This window comes from Corvus kubaryi, unplaced genomic scaffold (assembly GCF_017639235.1).
Source record: "Corvus kubaryi isolate FWS band 111438036 unplaced genomic scaffold, C.kubaryi_AGA036_p1.0 37301, whole genome shotgun sequence".
Lineage (NCBI taxonomy): Eukaryota > Metazoa > Chordata > Aves > Passeriformes > Corvidae > Corvus > Corvus kubaryi.
The window spans coordinates 925,142-944,217 of NW_024581094.1; the positions used below are offsets into that span (position 1 = coordinate 925,142).

General features: G+C 46.4%; 2 protein-coding genes across 2 annotated transcripts in view; both read left to right on the forward strand.

The window, feature by feature from the left end:
• The window catches only part of LOC121664543 (keratin, type I cytoskeletal 15-like), a 12,574-nt gene extending 8,596 nt beyond the window's left edge, over window positions 1-3,978 (forward strand). Inside the window, exons 2-9 of the mRNA XM_042027907.1 lie at window positions 5-390; window positions 1,215-1,297; window positions 1,450-1,606; window positions 1,966-2,127; window positions 2,292-2,417; window positions 2,510-2,736; window positions 3,283-3,374; window positions 3,685-3,978. Coding sequence (XP_041883841.1) covers window positions 5-390; window positions 1,215-1,297; window positions 1,450-1,606; window positions 1,966-2,127; window positions 2,292-2,417; window positions 2,510-2,736; window positions 3,283-3,374; window positions 3,685-3,704 — 1,253 coding nt within the window. The 3' untranslated portion in view covers window positions 3,705-3,978. The remainder of the gene's footprint in view (window positions 1-4; window positions 391-1,214; window positions 1,298-1,449; window positions 1,607-1,965; window positions 2,128-2,291; window positions 2,418-2,509; window positions 2,737-3,282; window positions 3,375-3,684) is intronic.
• Window positions 3,979-11,973: 7,995 nt separating this feature from the next.
• LOC121664550 (keratin, type I cytoskeletal 19) lies at window positions 11,974-17,102 on the forward strand. Its single transcript, XM_042027917.1, has 8 exons — window positions 11,974-12,604; window positions 13,976-14,058; window positions 14,388-14,544; window positions 14,787-14,948; window positions 15,081-15,206; window positions 15,323-15,543; window positions 16,278-16,306; window positions 16,813-17,102. The coding sequence occupies exons 1-8, from the start codon at window positions 12,164-12,166 to the stop codon at window positions 16,848-16,850; spliced, it is 1,257 nt and encodes a 418-aa protein (XP_041883851.1). The 5' UTR covers window positions 11,974-12,163; the 3' UTR covers window positions 16,851-17,102.
• The last annotated feature ends 1,974 nt before the right edge of the window (window positions 17,103-19,076 follow it).

Genomic DNA, 19,076 nt, shown 5'->3' on the forward strand with positions numbered 1-19,076 from the left:
GGAGGCGCCTGTGGTGGCAGCAGCGGCCGCAGCTCCTCCGTGTCCTGCCGGCGCTACGCCTCTTCCGTGATCGGCGGGGCCAGCTACGGTGGGGCAGCCTGCGGGGGCTACGGGGGCAGCCTCAGCATGGGCAGCCTTGCTGGGGGCTTTGGCGGGGGCTTTGCGGGGAGCTGCGGCCCTGGGGGAGACCTGCTGCTGAGCGGCAATGAGAAGGTCACCATGCAGAACCTCAACGACCGCCTGGCGGCTTACCTGGACAAGGTGCGAAGGCTGGAGGAAGAGAACGCTCAGCTTGAGCACCACATCCGGGAGTGGTACAGGAAACAAGCTCCCAGTGTTTCCAAGGACTACAGCTCCTACTACCAGACCATCGAACAACTCCAAAATCAGGTAGGATCATCCTGGTACATGTGCCTCCATCTCCCACATGCTCTTCTCTCCTCTAAGGCCTTCCTCCTTCCCCTTTACTCCTTCCTCCTCCCTCCATCCTCAGCACTGGGCTCTACCGCCCACGGGACCGCCGTGCTGGTGGTACCGCAGCCACAAATCTGCTGAGCCGCACCTCCCATCCCCTGGGTGAGCAAACCCTCACAGCAGCCCACAGGCAACAGGGCCGTGCTCCGGGCACACAGCCCGAGGCACCAGGAGCCCCGCCAGCCACAGACACGCTGGCTCACAGAATGTACATCCCACGTTGTGCAGGTGGCTCCAAACCAGCCATGTGAGATTCACAGTGCTTCCCTCTGCTCCCACCTAGTCCAGCTGGATGGAGTGCAAAGCTAAAGCACCTGGATGGCAGGATCTGAGCTCCCTTTGTCCCTGCACACTCCTACAGACACCAGGGGGAAGGACCAAGGTCTTCCCTTACAATCAACTTTTTTCCTAATGAGATTACTTACGGCATCAGGGGCAAAGCCCACACTGCTTCCTACACGCAGAGTGCAGAACCCACAGGGGTTGGCAATTTCCCAACATAAATGTTCTTCTGTTCTTTCCCCCACGAATATACTCTTTCATCAAAATCTTTGGAAAGCCAAAACGTTGCAGACACCAGTCCTTGTGGCGTGGCAATTCAAGAACTTTCTGTGGCCCCTGCACTACTCCATAAAACAATTCCAAGACCAACAGTAACACTCTAGAAAAGCTTTGTGTCTTCTTTCTGCTTGTCCTGGAAATCTAGAACACAAGACTTCTCTCCACCTTCCCTTTTGCAGATCATTTCTGCCACTGTGGACAATAACAGAATGATTCTGGACATTGATAACAGCAAGATGACTGCCGATGACTTCCGAATGAAGTGAGTACCTCCCTGTGAACCTTGCCTCTTTTTGTCATTAATTTTATGAGACTCATGAATGCAGGTGGATGATGCCCTGTCTAAAGTGGTATGATCAAGCCTACGCAGTGTAATGAAATGAATGTGCAATGCTTTGCTTTCCTTTGGTACAGGTATGAGAATGAGCTGGTCATCCGTCAGACCGTGGAGGCTGACATCAATGGCCTGAGAAACATCCTGGATGGTCTCACTACCACTCGGTCTTCACTGGAATCTGAGCTGGAGTCTTTGAAGGATGAGCTGATTGCTCTGAAGAGAAACCATGAGGAGGTACAATACTGTAGTGGTTTGGTCCAAAATACTCATTACTGTTTATCTTCTGTGAGATAAGAATTGTCCCTGTTCAAACTGGCCATCTGATAGGTTCTGTCAGGTCCTAGAGAAAGCTGTAAGAAGAGCATCACTTCTGAGACTTAGCTTGCTAACCTATGACAAATACAATGATAGATAGCACAGCCAAAGACGTAATCTGTTGATTCTTCACAGTTCCCACCTTCACATATCAAGTCAATTCCACCTTATGCCATGGGATTATCGTTCCTTTGTACCTTGGTACTGATTTGCCCACAGTCCCCAGCACAACAAATGACCTGTGTGTGCTCTTGTGTCTCTCCCTTGACTCCCCGCAGGAAATGAGGCAGCTCCAGTCCCAAACTGGTGGCGATGTGAGCGTGGAAGTCAATGCCGCCCCTGGAGAAGACTTGACAAAGACCCTGAATGACCTGAGAAATGAATACGAGGAGATCATTGCAAGGAACCGCAAGGAGGTGGAGCAGTGGTATGAGGTGAAGGTACGTAGCAATGCCCAGAGTGGAGCCTCCTTTGGTGGGACAGCTCAGACACCCTGGTACCGGCACTGGCTGAAAGTTGAGAGGCTCCCTGGAGACTTGAGTTCTCATTCAGCAAATCTGCTCCCCTGTGGCTCAGAAGGTGTCTCTGGGGTTTGACTCCGCAGATCCAAGAAGTCAATCAGCAGGTCACTTCCAGCAGCCAGGACATCCAGACCAGCAGCCACCAGCTCACCGAGCTGAGGCGCGAGATGCAGAACCTGGAGATTGAACTGCAGGCGCAGCTCAGCACGGTACGTGGGCAGGATCTGCGGGCCCTTCTCTCCTTGGCACGGGCAGGGAGCCGTAGAACTCTGCTCCTCAACTCCTGTGTTTGCCCTTCCAGAAAAGCTCTCTGGAAAACTCCCTGGCAGAAACTGAGTCTCGCTATGGCCGCATGCTGCAACAAATCCAGGGGCAGATCAACTGCATTGAGGAGGAGCTGGCCAGCATCCGCTGTGAGGTGGAGAGTCAGAGCCAGGAGTACAAGATGCTCCTGGGCATCAAGATGCGCCTGGAACAGGAGATCCAGCAGTACCGGGCACTGCTGCAGGAGGGGCAGCAGGATCTTGTGTACGTTCTCTGTTTGCAAATAAGGCCACAAATTCTATCACAACCTTTTCTCTCTTGGCACTCATGGAAGACAGAGCAGAATATTTTACTTGTCTGTAGCTGAAATCTAAATTCAGCAGCTTTTCTTCACGGCATCTGTATTGAAATGTGTCTATCAGAAACTTCATAAGCACGTCAAACACCAAGGGAAACACAAAGGAGATTGTTACTGTCAGGTTTTGAGTTAATCAGTTCCTCTTGACCTGTTTGTGTGCAGTGAATTCCATGAGAGGAATCACTGTGCCAAACCAAACTGTAATGAAATCCCTTCTGTCAGTAGAGGAACAAGCACACACTGGACTGTGAGAGTACAAGAATTATACTGCAACAGTCTCTTGCTGTCTCTGCTTTTACAATTTTCTAGGAAAATACATCTGGAGGGAATGAAATGAAAAACTATATATAAAAATATATTTGCAAGATACAGGAAAAGCTGCGCTGTTACATGCACTGCACATGATGTCACTATTTATTGTTCCCTTCATTAAAACTCCTTTCATTTCACAGATCATCTCAAGGAGCTCTCCAAGGAGGAGGAATGTCCTCCCACTCTTATTCTTCTAGTTCCTACTGTCATGGTCAATCTAGTGACAAGGCAGGTAAGAAACATCTTCCAAAGAGGATCCAAACTTACAGCTTTCACATTTTGTGTTTCATCCCTTTTCCTGTTCACACCAACCTTGTGCTATGGCTTCCACATCTGCAATTGCAGCAGGGATTAAACCACTCACAATCAAAGCTCTTAATTTCTAAGTGGTTTGGCTCCAGTTCCAGAGACAGATTAAGCTCCTTTCCCATGCTTTTGCTAACAAATGGGTATTTAAATAGTGGATGAGTCTGAAGTGTCAGCGCTGCAAAGAGACACTTGGTTTCCCTATTGGAGCAATGGTTTCTTCTTTCTTTGCACAGGGCAGTCAAGAGTGTGCTAAGATACCACCGACTCATTGGGCTTCCCTGATCCAATCAGTGCCATGGGAGCAGCCCGGCCCACAACGTGGTAACGCAAAGCCCACACGCACTGTGACGTACCCCACCCACAGATTGCTCTCCAAATGCTTTTCCTAAAGTTATCTACTTCTCCCTTCTCATGCTGTCCATCACTGTGATCACTGTGTTTACACACAGGTCTCTGCAGTGCACTTGGTACTCTACTGCACAACAATTCCTCAAATAAAGCTTTACCTTTCTGCAGTGCAAAGAAAACTCTGTGTCCAGCAGTCTATTTGGTATATTAATATTGTATTTACATTTAGGTGTAGCAAGTGAGATACACAAAGAAATTAAGGTTGTGTGAATTATGTAATATGGTTCCAAAGTAATATGTGAATCCTAAATCTTATGATGACTGGAAAAAATCCTGGAGATGAATAAACGCATCCACATTAAACTCAAGGGTGACACCTATGGGGAAGAGAAAGGGATGGGGGAGCCCCTTTTTCATAGCATATGTTGCAAGGGATGTGCAAGTAGTTGATTTGCTAATTCAGCAGCTGAAGTGAAAAATCAGGATTAATTAACCTCAAAATTTCATGAAAATTTTGTCAAATCAAAACCACTTTCCTTTGAGTCACTGAATGAGAAATCAATCCTATCCAGGCAGCCCTTTCCCAGCTTCCAGATGAGAGCACTGTCTAATCTTGTTCAATTAAAGCAAAGGGTTAGATCAGGAAATGAGTGAGGAGTATGAAAGTTCTACTAACCCAACATTCAGTTGTTGGGATTATTCCTCCTGCCATGTCGGAAAATCTGAGCTCAGGTCTTTTATCTGATAGTTCCAAATGGAGGAGTGTGTTCCCTTATTCCGTAGGGTCATTCCCAGCTCCGTGCTGTCAGAGCTCTGGGTGGAGAATGGCATGGTGCAGGCAAGGTTCAAGCTTTGTTACTAAACCTGCCCCACTTCATGTACCACGCTCACCTTACTTGGGCTAAACAGAGGAAGAAAAAGGTTGAAATATCTCAGCCATTTCAAACTTACAAATCCACATTTAAGTGTTTGGTTTGCAGGGCTGAGCAAGCTGCTGAACAGGGTCAGCCACATAGCAGGGGAGTGACTCCACTGCCGCCCTGTCCCATACCCTGGGTGGGTCTCACAGGCTTCATTGTTCCCTGAACACCTCCTGAATCACAGACATTTCTTATGCTGTCACACAGCTTTACACTTACACTTTGGTTGGCAAAGAGAGCCAGGACAGGTAAAACATCATCGTTTTGGATAACAAGGTATTATTTTAAAAGCCATCAGACTGTTCCATGTTACAATCCAAGCTGAATTCTCAGCACAGCAGGAAAGAGATGAGTCACAGAAACTATTTCCCTGGGAAACAAAGGTTTGTAAAGTCAAAGCAGAACTGCATCTCCTTGGAGTCACAACAGGACTCTTCGGCTCTGTGCAAGTAACAGAGACTGCTCTGCCTTATGCTCCCTTTTACTCCTCTCTCTTATCAACCAGGGCTGACTATCCCAAACCCCCTCAGCACTAGCCAGCTATAACGGACTTTGGGATCAAATACCTTCTTTAGGCACAGTTTAACTAGGAAGAATGTCTGTAATCCCAGAAAGGAGCCATTTGTGCTCTTTATCTGTTGGGAACATTCTCAAATATCCATCCCTTCTGCTTTCTCTTAAGTGGGACACGTTTTCAGTGCCAGCATGAGGGAATGCTGTGGTTGAGCCTCATCCTGCTCCAGTGGCGTGTCCCACAGCTCTGAACGAGGGACAAGATTTATCTGTGGGTGACAGACAGTGTGTCTGCCCATTTGGGTCGGCTCTCTGGCATCCTCTGATGGCAATTCAGGAAATACCAATTAGGATTTGTGACACAAACTGCTCAAAACACTCTCAAAAATAAATTAAAGCCTCAGGCCTGGGACATGGTTCGTACAAGGAAAGAACAGCTTCAGTAATACAAAAATCGGCACGTTTTTCTTTTTATTTCATGCCTCGGATTCGATGGCTGTGCTAGCAGCCGGGCCTGCAGGGGGCGCTCTGTGCTGCTCCCGCTTCCCAAGGCCCCAAATCCCGTGGATTCTGGCTCAATTCTGGAAATTAATCCTCTCTAACTGGATAATACAACATTTTCAGGAGGTTTGATGAAGATAAGAGGGGGAAATGGCTGTATGGAGAGAAAGTCAAGACAAGAAGCAGAATTCAGTGAACTGAGTTTTCTGAGGGACTTCACTCTGGATCAGGACTGCAGGATTTAAACCCAAAGGAAATGCTTCCATTTGAAAGGCAGCTGCTGGGTATGGACAGGTATGGCAGCCCACCGCTACTCCTGGTGCTTTTGTGCACAGTCCTGCCAGGCTCTGGCACTCCTGGCTACAAGGAAATGGAACCACAGAGGTGACAAGGCAGATTTCCCTCTCGTCCCACCACTGACTCAAGGAATGAGAAAAGAAACTCTGACTCACTGTGCCTGTAACAAAAAGCGAGAGGAAAGGAAGCTGCTCCTGTGATATTTCTGACATTTACCAGCCCACCATAACCATGAAAAATAGCAGCAGCCAAGTTAAACAAGTATGAGAATTCATGCAGGAAAATCCTTTCTCTCTGTAACAATTTCTGTTAGCTTTCACATCATATATAACACTTTGGAGTGCTAATCCAAATAAACTTTGGAATTTCTTTAAGTATTTGCTGCCGTATCCCTGGAAATGCTCATGGCCTGGTTGGAGGGGCTTGGATCAACCTGTTCTAGTGGAAGGTGTCCCTGCCTGTGGCAGAGGGTGGAACTGGATGAGCTTTAATGTCCCTTCCCACCCAAAGCATTCCATGATTGTATGATAAAGGACAAGTGACAGTGAACACGTAGTCTCAGGAGCACTGGAGCTGACTCTCAGAGCTGTTTTAGTACCGCCTAAAGAGAGGTTTCTGCATGCTGCAATTACTCCTAATAGCGCACTTTGGGAGCCCACGCTCCCGCGGCTCCGCCAAGCCTGGCTCCAGGGAACACCATTCCCTGGCACACACCTGTGCTCCCAGCCCTGGCAACCCGCGCAGGGCTGGGATCAAAGGCACCCACAGCCTCAGTAATCAACATTTTCTGACAACATTCCCAATCTTAGTTCAGTTCTTTCCCACAACCTGATGTCAGACTATCAAAAATCGTGGCTGTACCCAAAAGTTCACGGCGCTCACACACACACAAAGATTTTAAATAAATGCCAGCAACTGCTTTCTGTCGAAAATGCTGTTGAAAGTCATGTCACCACATTTTATCAGTTATTAAAGCTGAATCCATTAAGAAAGCGTGAAAAGGCACTCAGCAAGTGCTTCAGTCACTTGCTTTGCTGGCAGTGGGCTGCCAAAATACAGACAGTTGGCACAGACCTCTGTTTTTAATAAAAAGAAGATTTAAAGCTGAATATGGGTGTCAGAGTCTGGTGGAAAACCCTGGGTTTTATGAAGGTAACAGCCAGGACTGCCCAGGAAGTGACTTACCTGGTACTCACAAACATGGGGAAAACACTCCTTTTCGAAAGTGGCACAAACTGTTAGAGTGGTAAGAAATTCCCTTTTGGTCCCTTAAAGTTGTGTGACCAGCCAGGGCAGCCAGAACCAGGGCTCCAAAGGGGTTTCCATGGGCTGAGAGTTGCCATGAGAACTGGCAGCAGCTCCACAAACCAGAGGCTACAGGGCTTGCCCTCGTAGATAAACAGTTGTATTTTCTCACTGAGCCCAACCAGAGATCTGCAGATTGCAAAAATTCCTGTCAAGAAAAACTGAGTATGAAATCACCAGCAGGATCAGGAAAGCCCAAATCCAAGGATCCACCAGGAGGGTACTAAGCGAGCTCCTTGTTTTCTAATTAGATCCAGAACATGTTTTTTAAGGCTTGCAGTAAAATCTCTGCCCTTACTGGAAGCTGGGGCTTACCCCTATGATCAGAATATACTTTTATAAAATTAGAAAGAGAAATAATAATCTGTAAGTCTATATATACAAATATGTGCATGTAAATATATGAGCACATAGATAAAAATAATAGACATACAAATGTTTCACAGACAGGAACAGAATAAAACAGCTCAGCTCTGCGCTATGAACCCCATCTACTCTGTGTCTCTCCCAAGTCTAGGATTTATTTTTGAGTAGGAATTTTCCATGTGGCGTATGAGAAGATCCCTGTGGATAGCCCCAGGCCTCCTCCCTCAGCGTGAATCCTGGCAGTGTGCAGAGGCCATGGCAAGTGTCCAACAGCCACTGCTCCTTGAGCCTGGGACAGGTTCAGTCCCTTGGGGTTTGGCAGAGGCCCCTGCGCTGCCTTTGCTGCTGCCTGCAGAAACCTGACTTTTGGAACATAACCTCCTGTCAGTTGGATGTTTGACTCTCAAATAATAGTTTCCAGCCCAATCATACTGAGATTTACCAGCCAGATAACAGGTTAAAGGAAGTGTGAAAGTACATCCAGTGAGTTGACTTGCACTCCCTAGGGCTTGGTGCCCCAACCAAGCCTTCCTTCCCACACAATCTTTAATCTCATGATAAGAAAATCTAGTTTATTTTCCTGTCTTAGGTACTTTATTCCCTGATTTGCCTTATCATAAGAGCTCTGGAATGATAGAGGAGTGAGGAGTTTAAAGCTAGTTCTGTTTCTAGGGAAACAGGGACAACAATGAGGAATTTCCACACCACAGCCAGTTTCAAGGATTTGCGAAGTATTTACACTGCTCCCAGTTATTGAAGTGCTTGAGCTCTTCAGGAGGATCTTTTATGTATTTTCCTCATACCAATCTATTCAAGTGTTTTATAAATGGCAATCATTGAGAAATTAAATTCTGTGCCCCAATAGCACTGCAGCAGCCTGAGCAGGAATCATTCCAGTTCAGCTCAAATCATTGATCCATCGTTTCTGTCCTGCCACGAGCAAACCAGAGCCCTGGACAGAAATGTCTTGTCCTGTGTCTCACTCTCACAATTTCTGTTAACACAACAGAACACAATTTCTCTTACACAACCTTATTTCTCACCTCTTTCAGTGCAGGAATGAATGATGCATTCCCTTCATCACAATGCCTCTGCTTTGCAAAAACAGTCATTTTGAGCAAATTCCCAGTGTTGCTCTGCTCTTCCCTACCCTCCTCTCCAGCCACTCACAGCTGTGTGTGCATGTGCTGGGACCTGCCTCTTTAGCACAGCAACATTCTTGTCTCACAATCTGTTGGCACATTCAGAAAATATATGGCAATGCCAGGTTTGTGAGGATTAAAAAAAAAAAAAAAAGATTTATGATGGGCTGTAAAAACCAGACAGCTGAGAATTGTATGCTGGACAAACCTCAGCTGCAGTTACCTTGCTACCAGCTGCAGATCAGAGCTTGTTGTCACTGGTTCTTCCCACAAGTAAGTTTAAACAAAAAATAGAAAATTTTGTGCTGGAATTAAAGAGCTGCAAATGTTTCATGCCTCTGATCTTTAAAAGGGAAGAAAAACATCCTAAGCTGTGATCATAAGAGGGCCTGTGACATGATCAGTTGGGAGGGTGGACAAAATTCAGATGAGCAAGAGAAGAGATGGAGACTAAAAATGTGCACATGAAAAAGCAGCACATTTTCACTGATGGAAGCAAAGGCAGAAAGGAACAATTACCAGAAGGAACAAACAGTTAAAAACTTAAAAGGTAAATCCAGAATAATAAATTGGCTTTGCTCGTTCATCCATAGATGCATCCATGGGACTGCAGGCACTAACAAAGTTGGTTAAAATGTTCAGCAAGTTCATTTAAGTGTAATTGCATTAGCTATCCCTGGACACAAATTCAGCAGGATGTGAAAAGAGAGAAGGATATGCCAGTGTCCTCAAGGGCAAGAAAAAATGGTTTACAGGACAATTAATAAAACTATCCTGAAACAATATGAAAGATTTTTTAAAGCAGCAGTGACTGGCAAGGCAGAGAAGATAAAGGTAAAGCAGAACCAGATCTCAGACTGGAGCTTGGGCGTGACTGGATGACTTCGCTTGAAAAAATGTGTCTCCCTTCTCCTCTGATAAGGCGAAGATAAAGGAAATTCCCTGTGCTGACCATTCCTTATTGGGGAAAAGCTGACCCTGCCATAAATTAGGTTTATTGTACTGGGAGAAAAAGAGACCTATGCTGAATGCTAATAGCACCTTCTTCAACTTGCCATACTAAAGGCTTTTCCAAGCATTTAAGTACACGTTCTCAGCTTAAGGGAGTCCCTACAAAAACAAACACATGCAGCCATTGAGGTAAAACAGAGATGGAAAGTTAAAAGACTTGGAATTAAGTTTTAGCAAAAATGCTGTGTGAGGGATTGATTTGGTACTAGAGGCTTATGATGTATTCGGTGTTATAAATGAGATTAATCCATTTGACAGTGTGTCCCAAGCCTTTCTTCTCCTGACACTTCCAGCTGTACTTGCAAACTGCCACTAAGAATTGCAGTTCATTCTTTGGGAGATTCTTTCCTGTAAGCACATGCAAACCCAACCTGCCTGCAGTACCTGAGCAATATTCTGACAGTTCGATATATGGTGATTGCTGCTTTTACTAAAGAGTTTGCAGAGGGCATCCAGAAGCCTTCCAGATCCCAATTTTCATGACCTGAATCATAAAATATTATGCAGCATCACAGGTGTGCATTTTATTTTGCAAAACCCAAAAATACACTGCATTGAGGTTCTGATATGGGAGTCCAGGGAATGCTGAAGGAGTACCTGGAGGGACAGATGTTCCTCTCTCCTTGCAGCGGGAGATAGATCTCAAAAAGACCACACCGGTACTTATTCTCCAGTCAGCTTCTTGCTTTTCTGTTCAGTGAAGAAAAGTGCATGGACCAATGCTCTTTACGCTCTAACTATGGACTTCAATATTTAACAAAAATGTAACTGTTCTCCAATAGTTTTCTCTCAGTAACCTCCTGACACCACTATTTCAGCTGTTCACAGCCCTTGGAGCAGTTACTGGCTGGGCAGGTTTGTCCCACCCAGGGTTGAACAGGACATTCAGGTCTCCGGAAGGAACGAGCGGTGTGTCTCTGGCAGCAGGAGTGTCCCTGGGCCTGTGAGGAAAGGCTGCAAAGCGTTGCAGTGCAGGATGGAGTTGTGGAAGGCAGCAGTCTGTAAAGAGAGGAAAGAGCTGAAGTGTGGTACATATTCTGTGTGTACCCAGTGATATATTCCGCACCTGAGGCACTGCAGAATTGCTCCTTCTGATACGGCTTCCTCATTGCCTGGTGATACAGGTGCCTTGGCCGGCCTCCCATTTGCTGTTTGCTCGTTCCCTCCCTGAATTTGCCCTGCAGTTTGACACCCCTGTACACAGGGAGTGCAGCTCTATTGTGTGGCCTGAAACACCTGGAGCATTTTTCACCGGTATAGAAAGGCCTGGCTGCTCCCAAGAGCTGCAAGTGCTGCCAGGCCAGAACTTTCTCCGAAACACTTCTGGGGAGTTGCAGAGGTTTGGAGGGAACGAGAAAGAAAGAGAATGGAAGGAAAGCTCTGAGTATCCCTTTGTGTGTTAGGGATGCTCAGGCAGGAGCGCACAGTAACAAAAGCTTTTGAAAATCCATCTTGGATAGAGGACATGGGAATTTTAGAAAAAACATTTTCATTACTCTCAAAGACAAGACTGATTCTGTTTCTTCTCTTTGCTTCTCTCCTTCAGTAGCAATCAAACGACTCAATGTGTAATCAGACACTTGTTTCTCTCACTCCCCAGGTACTTAGGGATGTTACTACTGCTCTCTGCTACAAATGGCAGCCACGGCTGCTTCAGAAAGATTCTTGTGTCTGTAGAAAACCAGACTCAGACACAGCACGTTCTCTATTAGCCCAAACGGAACTGAGAGCAAAGACAGAAAGAGTGATAACTTCATTTCTGAAAGAAGACATTTTCTCAAGGGGAATGAGAGAAACAGAGCGGTGGGAACGTGTTTTGTGAAGGTCCACACACACTGTTCACCATTTGGGCTCCTTACAAGCTCTGTTATCAGGCTGAATCACTATTAAAACAAGTCTTTGTGTGACTCCGCTCTGGCCGCAGCGTTGGCCGTAGTGGGTGCGCTCCCAGCCCCTTTGTTCCCATGTAGGTAAACTCTAACCAGGCTTAGGAACGCTCCCCTCTGTAGGGAGACGCCTCCTCCAAATCCCACCTTCTGCTTCAAGCGGCAGCGGTCCGGGGGAGGGGATCGCGTCCCGCCTGTGGAGGCAGTGGGGAAGGAAACAGCCACTGACCAATAAGGGGAACCGCCGTGTTGGCAGAAGGCTTAGGGCTGATAAATTCCATGGGTCTCAGATAACACATTCTGGAGACAACTCCCATTGTCACCGGCATAAAAGCGGTGCGGTGGGAGAGCAGGGCACTCTCCTGCCTCGGGATCTCGAGCCGCTGAGGTGCAGCTTAGTTTGGGTCCTTGCTCTTCCTCCCCATGGCCAGTTACAGCTTCAGGCAAACCAGCTCCTCCGTGGCGGGGGGGCCCGGCGCCTCCTCCCTCCGGTTCGGTGGCAGCTTCAGGGCCCCCAGCATCCACGGGGGATCTGGTGGCAGAGGTGTGTCCGTGTCCTCTGCCAGGTTTGTCTCCTCTGGCCTGGGAAGCGGCCTGGGGGGGGGCTATGGTGGAGGCAGCTTCAGCAACAGCTTTAGCTATGGGGGTGGCCTGGGAGGCGATGGCCTCCTCTCAGGAAACGAAAAGGCGACCATGCAAAGCCTGAACGATCGCCTGGCCTCCTACCTGGAGAAAGTGCGTGCGCTGGAAGAGGCAAACTCTGACCTTGAAACCAAAATCCGAGACTGGTACCAAAAACAAGGACCAAGCCCAACCCGGGACTACAGTCCTTATTTCAAGACAATTGAGGACCTTCGAGACAAGGTAGGTGTTAATATTTACCAAAAATCGTCTTAGATTTCCACTTACAAAGGAAGTATGAAAACCCAAAAAGTTCCTTAGGGAACCCCTAGAAAGCACTGCAGGTCATGAGAAGGAGACGGAGATGTGCATGCAAGGAATGGGTGGGGGGGATAAAGTCAATATCAATATTGAATTATCTGCTTTTTTAAATGCTAGCCAAGAGAAGGTACAAACCAGTCAGTGGAGGATGCCTGAGTACTGAACTCTGATAATGTTTGCCTTTAACAAAGCATATGTTTATACACACGCATACACATATGACCAGTTAATGTATATATGACCATATATAAACTAATATCTAATGAGAGCCAAGCAGTGACAGCAACCTGTGTGTCTCTGCAACCTCTCACCTGCCATAGAGATTGAAAACCCTCAGAGGCCCAGACACTGGGCCTGTTCACTGCTTTAACAATGAAAATAAAAATGAGTTAAGAATAATTTCTTTTTTTACATTTCCCATACTTAACCTTGGAATCAAGTGAACTGAAACATTTGGCGTAGGAAAAAAAAGGAAACAGCAGACATGAAGTAATCAATCCCATATATAAATGCAGGATTTGCCCCAAGAGCCCATGGGTACCTGATAACAGATTGCTGAGGTGATACACACCCTGCATAACACGTAGCTGATTAACTATGTAAATAAATGAAAGAAAACTCGAGGTTTAGTTTTCCAAGTTCAGCCTGGAGTTCATGACCGCTCCCACGCAGGTTGCTTCTCCTTGCTGCAACCCACCCACATTTGCTCCTGATTTAAAATCTGAGCTCTGCTGACAGCAGAACTGCCAATGGGATTTTCTCCTTTTAATTTTTTTTCCCTCCTTTCTTTCACTCCCTTTAGTTAGGGGAGGGAAAATGTTGTTCCAGCTGGTTTTGTGGATGACCTTTTGAGTTTTAGAAGTGGCAGGCATAGTGGCAGGAATGCTTTCCACGTAAAACTGAACAGAGATTCCTTCTAAATAAAATTTCCTTTGGAAGCTTTCATGATGCATTATAAGAATGAATAAACACAATCCTGGGTATTCTAGGAAATAAAAATGTGATCAAAGATGGTACCTCAAAGTCCTCTTCCTCTCAGCCAGCACCTAGTTTTGTTTCTTTGTCTCACTGTGGAACTTCTACCTAAAGCCACTTCATACACCAGACACAAGGATATGCCCAAAACACAATCCTGGCAGAAGTATGTGACGTGTTTGCTGTAGATCACTGATCCTTCCCTACACTTCTGTTTGCTGTAGCTACAGACGAAATAGACTCTTCACTCTTACCCGCAGAGCAGGGAAGCTGATAACAGTTGTTTCAGCCTCAGTAATGAGCTCTCGTTGTTTGCAGATCCTTGATGCCACCATCGATAACGCCAGGATTGTGCTGCAGATTGACAATGCCAGGCTGGCTGCAGATGACTTCAAAACCAAGTGAGTAATTTCAGAGAGGGAAGAGATCTCATGAGTAGGCAAAAATCCTTGTTGAACCAAAGGGCAGTGAAACAGGAATGGAATGCTGGTAAAACCCCTGTATGAACCTTGGTTTCATCCTGTCCATGCAGTTCAACCCTTCATGTCTTTGCTAAGAGCACCATCTGCACCACTGAAAATTTTGCATAATGTGAAATATGTGGAGAAAGGTTTAATGCTTGATAACATTTGCTACACCATAAATCCTACAGACCCAGATACATTCATCCTGTGTTTCTTGTGAGCTGGTTAATCAGTGAACCTGAATGGGTTTGTTTTGCTTTTTTAAGGTTTGAAACTGAGCAAGGTCTTCGCATGAGCGTGGAGGCTGACATCAATGGCCTGCGCCGGGTCCTGGATGAGCTGACCCTGTCCAGAGCTGACCTGGAGCTGCAGATTGAAGGATTAAAGGAGGAACTGGCCTACCTAAAGAAAAACCATGAGGAGGTAAATCCCAAGAAATATGTTTTAAAATGGCACTGGAGAAACAGCCTGTGGAGATATGGAGTCCCTCAGGATTGTCCTGGGCTCTTCAACAGTGAGGAAAAGATTTTTATGTAGACTGAGATCCTTCCTGCTGGTATCTCAGGGTGTCAGTCAGTCTTAGCCCTTGAAGAAAGAACAGAAGGTTCATAATGTTTTCAGTTTACAGTTGTACCCTCTTTTGTCTCCTCTGCCACTCCCCACAGGAGCTGAGTGCCCTGAGAGGGCAAGTAGCCGGTCAAATCAGTGTTGAACTGGACTCTGCTCCAGGCATTGACCTGTCCAAGATCCTGGCAGATATGAGGGACCAGTATGAACACATGGCTGAGAAGAACAGGAAGGATGCTGAGGCCTGGTTCCACAGCAAGGTAAAACCTGTCCATACCATACAAACACTAACCAAAAAATGCATGAAAGAAACAGCTATTAAAACACACAGAAAAATGCTGTGGCAGCCTTACGTCCCCCATATTTCTCACATAGTGTTTTCCCTGTCTCAGACCGAGGAGCTGAACCGTGAAGTCGCTGTTAACACCGAACAACTGCAGAGCAGCAAGTCCGAGGTCACTGACCTGAGACGCACCCTGCAAGGGCTGGAGATCGAGCTGCAGTCCCAGCTCAGCATGGTACATCAGAATTTGCACTGCCTGACTACCCCCCACTGGAAAGGGCCTGTGTTTCTCTCCCTACACAGAGCCCTGCAGTAGCAGCAACTTCTCCTGTCTGTGGTTTCCCCTGACAGAAAGCGGCGCTGGAAGGCACCTTGGCCGACACGGAAGCGCGTTACGGGGCGCAGCTGGCACAGATCCAGGGGCTGGTTGGCAGCATTGAGGCACAGCTGGCTGAGCTCCGAGCTGACATGGAGCGCCAGAACACCGAATATAAGATCCTCATGGATATCAAGACTCGGCTGGAGCAAGAGATTGCTACATACCGACAGCTCCTGGAAGGCCAGGAGTCCCAGTAAGAACCTTTTGCTCAGCCTCATAAGTCTGATCATGCCATGGTGCTCATTTGCCACAGCACCTTGGTAAACACAATTAAATACTCTTAGGGTTCTATAATTTTTAACAAACTGATTTTTCTGGACCATGGTGGAGCTAGAAATGTTATAGTTGCCATTGACATGAAGTGAGACCTCAAAGAGTTTCTAAACAGGAAGGGGAACTGATAAGCAGCACAGTAGATTAATTGCAACTAATAGTTGAAGCAATCAGCTGCATCACAGTCAGGAACAGTGCAGTTAATAATGTTTTACAGAATATAAAAATTAGTAATGAATTCCCATAAACTCCCTGTTACCAGGTAGAGAACTTTTACTCGACAGGAATCAGTGTGGGAGGAAACACTGGGAAGAGAAGTGAAGGCAGTTACTGACTGACTCCCACATGGGAGCACAGCTTGATCTCATCTCACACAGCCTCAAGGAGGAAAAAAATGAGGCAGGGGTTGAAAGGTTTTGATTTCCTCTATTCCTTCTTCTCCATAATGTCTTTTCCCAGTGCACTTGCTTAAAAATGTATTTCCTACAACAACGCCCTCTCCTTTGCTGAGAAGGAGCGCAGGGAGATAGGCATCTCTTCCCTGACTGCACACAGAATGTACCAGATTGATAGACAATTTGCTTTCATCCATCCTCATCTCGTGCAGCACTTGATGTATTAACTCCCCTTTCAACTGTTCTCTTTGTTCCACAGGATGTTTGGCTCCCTTTCGGGAACTGCCGGTAAGAATCCTTTCTCTTTCAAGAGAAGTTTTATTTTCTAAAATGAAATACACATAACTCTGGTAGTTGTGTCTGTTCTAGAAACTGGGGTCTGCATGATTTGTCACAGAAAAAAATAATAAGTAACAAATGATGTCTCTGGTTAGAATGGAACAAATTTCAGCCATTAAAAGATGTCAGACATCAGAAAAACATCTCACACTTTGCTACAGTAAAGGCTAAGTAAAGCACAAAACACTTAATCATTTCCCCAGATGAAAGGACATGGGAATTGAAGCTTGGCCAGCTCGGGGAAATTGCAGGAACATGCCAGTAAAACCTGCCTTGAGCTGTTAGAGGTCAACAGTGTCATAAAAGGGATGAGTCAAATCCCGGCGATGGAGAGAGAAAGTTCTGAGAGAAGGGAATGAGAGATGAGGCCCAAGCCAAGCTCAGTGCCCATCACAGAGCGGGCTGTGTGAGCTGGGCTTAAATAATTGCTGTTCTTTCTCTCCATGTTACTGCAGACAAAAGAGACAAGCTTGGAGATGGGAAACAGCACTGAAGGTCCTCCAAAGGTCATCTGCAAACAGAAAAAGCAGGCAGCACATGTGGATTGAGACAGAGAACTCACTCTGAACTGCTGGAAATGACTGTTAAAGCACAGAAGGTTCTTGGTCACACAAAGTTTAGGCAGATTCATTCACTTAGTGATGATTAGGATGCAAATTGGGTCAGCTTTGCAATTATTTCTATGTTTTGCATGTACTGAATTGCTGCATCTACTCAAATAAAGATGACATTCTTGCAATCTTCACTTCCTTGTGAAGTGATACTTGTGAAGTTACTGTGATATTTCACTGAAGTTTGGCTTTACTCAGGCAGGAATTAGTCAGCCTGCCGCCCCAAGAATGCTCACAGTGTGGGGAGCTTGTGTTCCATCCTGATTCTGGCTCCTGTTGCTGGCAGGAGCTTGGAATACAGAGGCAGCAGCATCCCCAGCCCCTCGGTGGGGGACACAAGAGTGGCCTGGGTTTCTCACTATGGTGGTGTGCTCTCTGCAGAGCAGGGTCAGTGGGATGGGAAGTGGTTCTGGAGAGCAGCAGGAGCTGGGAGATGTTTCATAGGGTAAAATACAAAGCTGTTAAACTGGCTCATAGATAACTCCTACAGGAGCACAGGGGTGAGTAGCAGTTGGGAGAATTCTTCACTTCCATTCCCCGTTCACGCAGAGCTTACAAACCTTTAGCACCAATTTCAGCCCCCTTACCTCTCATGCCATTAAAAGGATATTATCCTAACTGAAATTCCAAGTGGAATCACTTTCAGTTCCGACACCCAGAAATCAGTGATTTTATTTCCTACCATCCCTCTCCAAACCGACAGCCAAGGAAACTTCCCAGGGCTTGTGCTAAAAGCAAACCCTGGCTCCAGCCCAACCAGCACCTTCCCAGCTCCTGCTGTTACCAGAGGCACAGTTTGCTCCACAGCCCAGGGAGAATGAAAATGGGGACATGCCCAGACAGAAAGTATCCCAACACTGCTCTCCCCCAAAGTGGATCAGTTTGCAGCCTGTGTTTCAGGGAGACATCATCAAATCCTTCAGCACTTCTCTCCTTGGCCCTGGGGAATGTCCATGATTCCTTGTTCACAACTAGATGTTCACAGCAGATTAATGGAGTGTTCACATGGCTCGGAGCACCCCAAGGCTCTGGACCTCCTCTCTCAAGGTGGGGCAATCCTCTTCAATCCAAAGGTACTGGTGCTTGGGTTTGGTTCAGCAGTGACTCAGGTGACAACGTGAGCTGTCACTACTGACACTGACAATCCCTGCTCAGCCTCTGGAATGGTGGCATTAAGCAGTGGCTTCACTGTGACAGGGGAAAACTGTGATAGCAGAGCAGAACAGTTATAAAAAGTAAGACACAGAGAAAGGGACAAGATGGGGAGAACAGGGGGAAAGATGGGCGGAATCAAAGAGAACAGTGGCCTGAGAGGCACACGGGGTGCAGGGCATCCTTCAGGAGCTCACCCATTTCTGAGGGGTTCACTTCTGGAAGAGCCAGAAGAAGAAGCTCTCGGGCATTCGGTACAGGCAGTTGCTGAGTGCAGACACATTAACACATGCTTTGTACCAAACTTACTCCCTACAACACCGAGACCTGGAAACCTCCCTAGATGAAAGAACAAACAACTCCAAACCCCATCCTCTGAGAGCAAGTTCATGTCACAAAACCAGTCAGGGTGGGAGGCCACTGGTGCAGATTTCTGGTTTTGTCCAGCTGCAGATGTGCAAGTCTGACAAGAAATTCTCATGCTTTAAGAATGCAAGCTGAATAAAAAACCTGAATTCTTGTTTTTATGCCTTAGTTTTAAATTTTTTTTATAATTTTATTTATAAATTTATTTATTTTCTCTTGTATCTGTAGGGCAAGGAAGGATTTCTGGTGAAATGTTTAATATAAACCACTCAGACACTATAATTTTAGAGTCTGGTTCAGAAAAAAAAAGTGTTTTCTAAAGGTATGTCATGTCTTCTCTGAGTGATGGTCTTATCACTCATAGAGTGATCACTGAGATGACAAACAAGCTGCTGCTTGACTGGAACTTGCTGTCCTGAGAGGAGGGGCTGGAGTGTGTCAGCTCCGTTAATCCCACAGCAGAGGTAACAAAAGAGTTTGTGCAGCACAGACATGTCAGGGAATGTCTTCCAGGAAAGCTCTGTGGGAGATGACAAACCAAGGAGTTGAGGTACCACAGGTACAATGCTGAGACTGTGCAAAGGATGAGT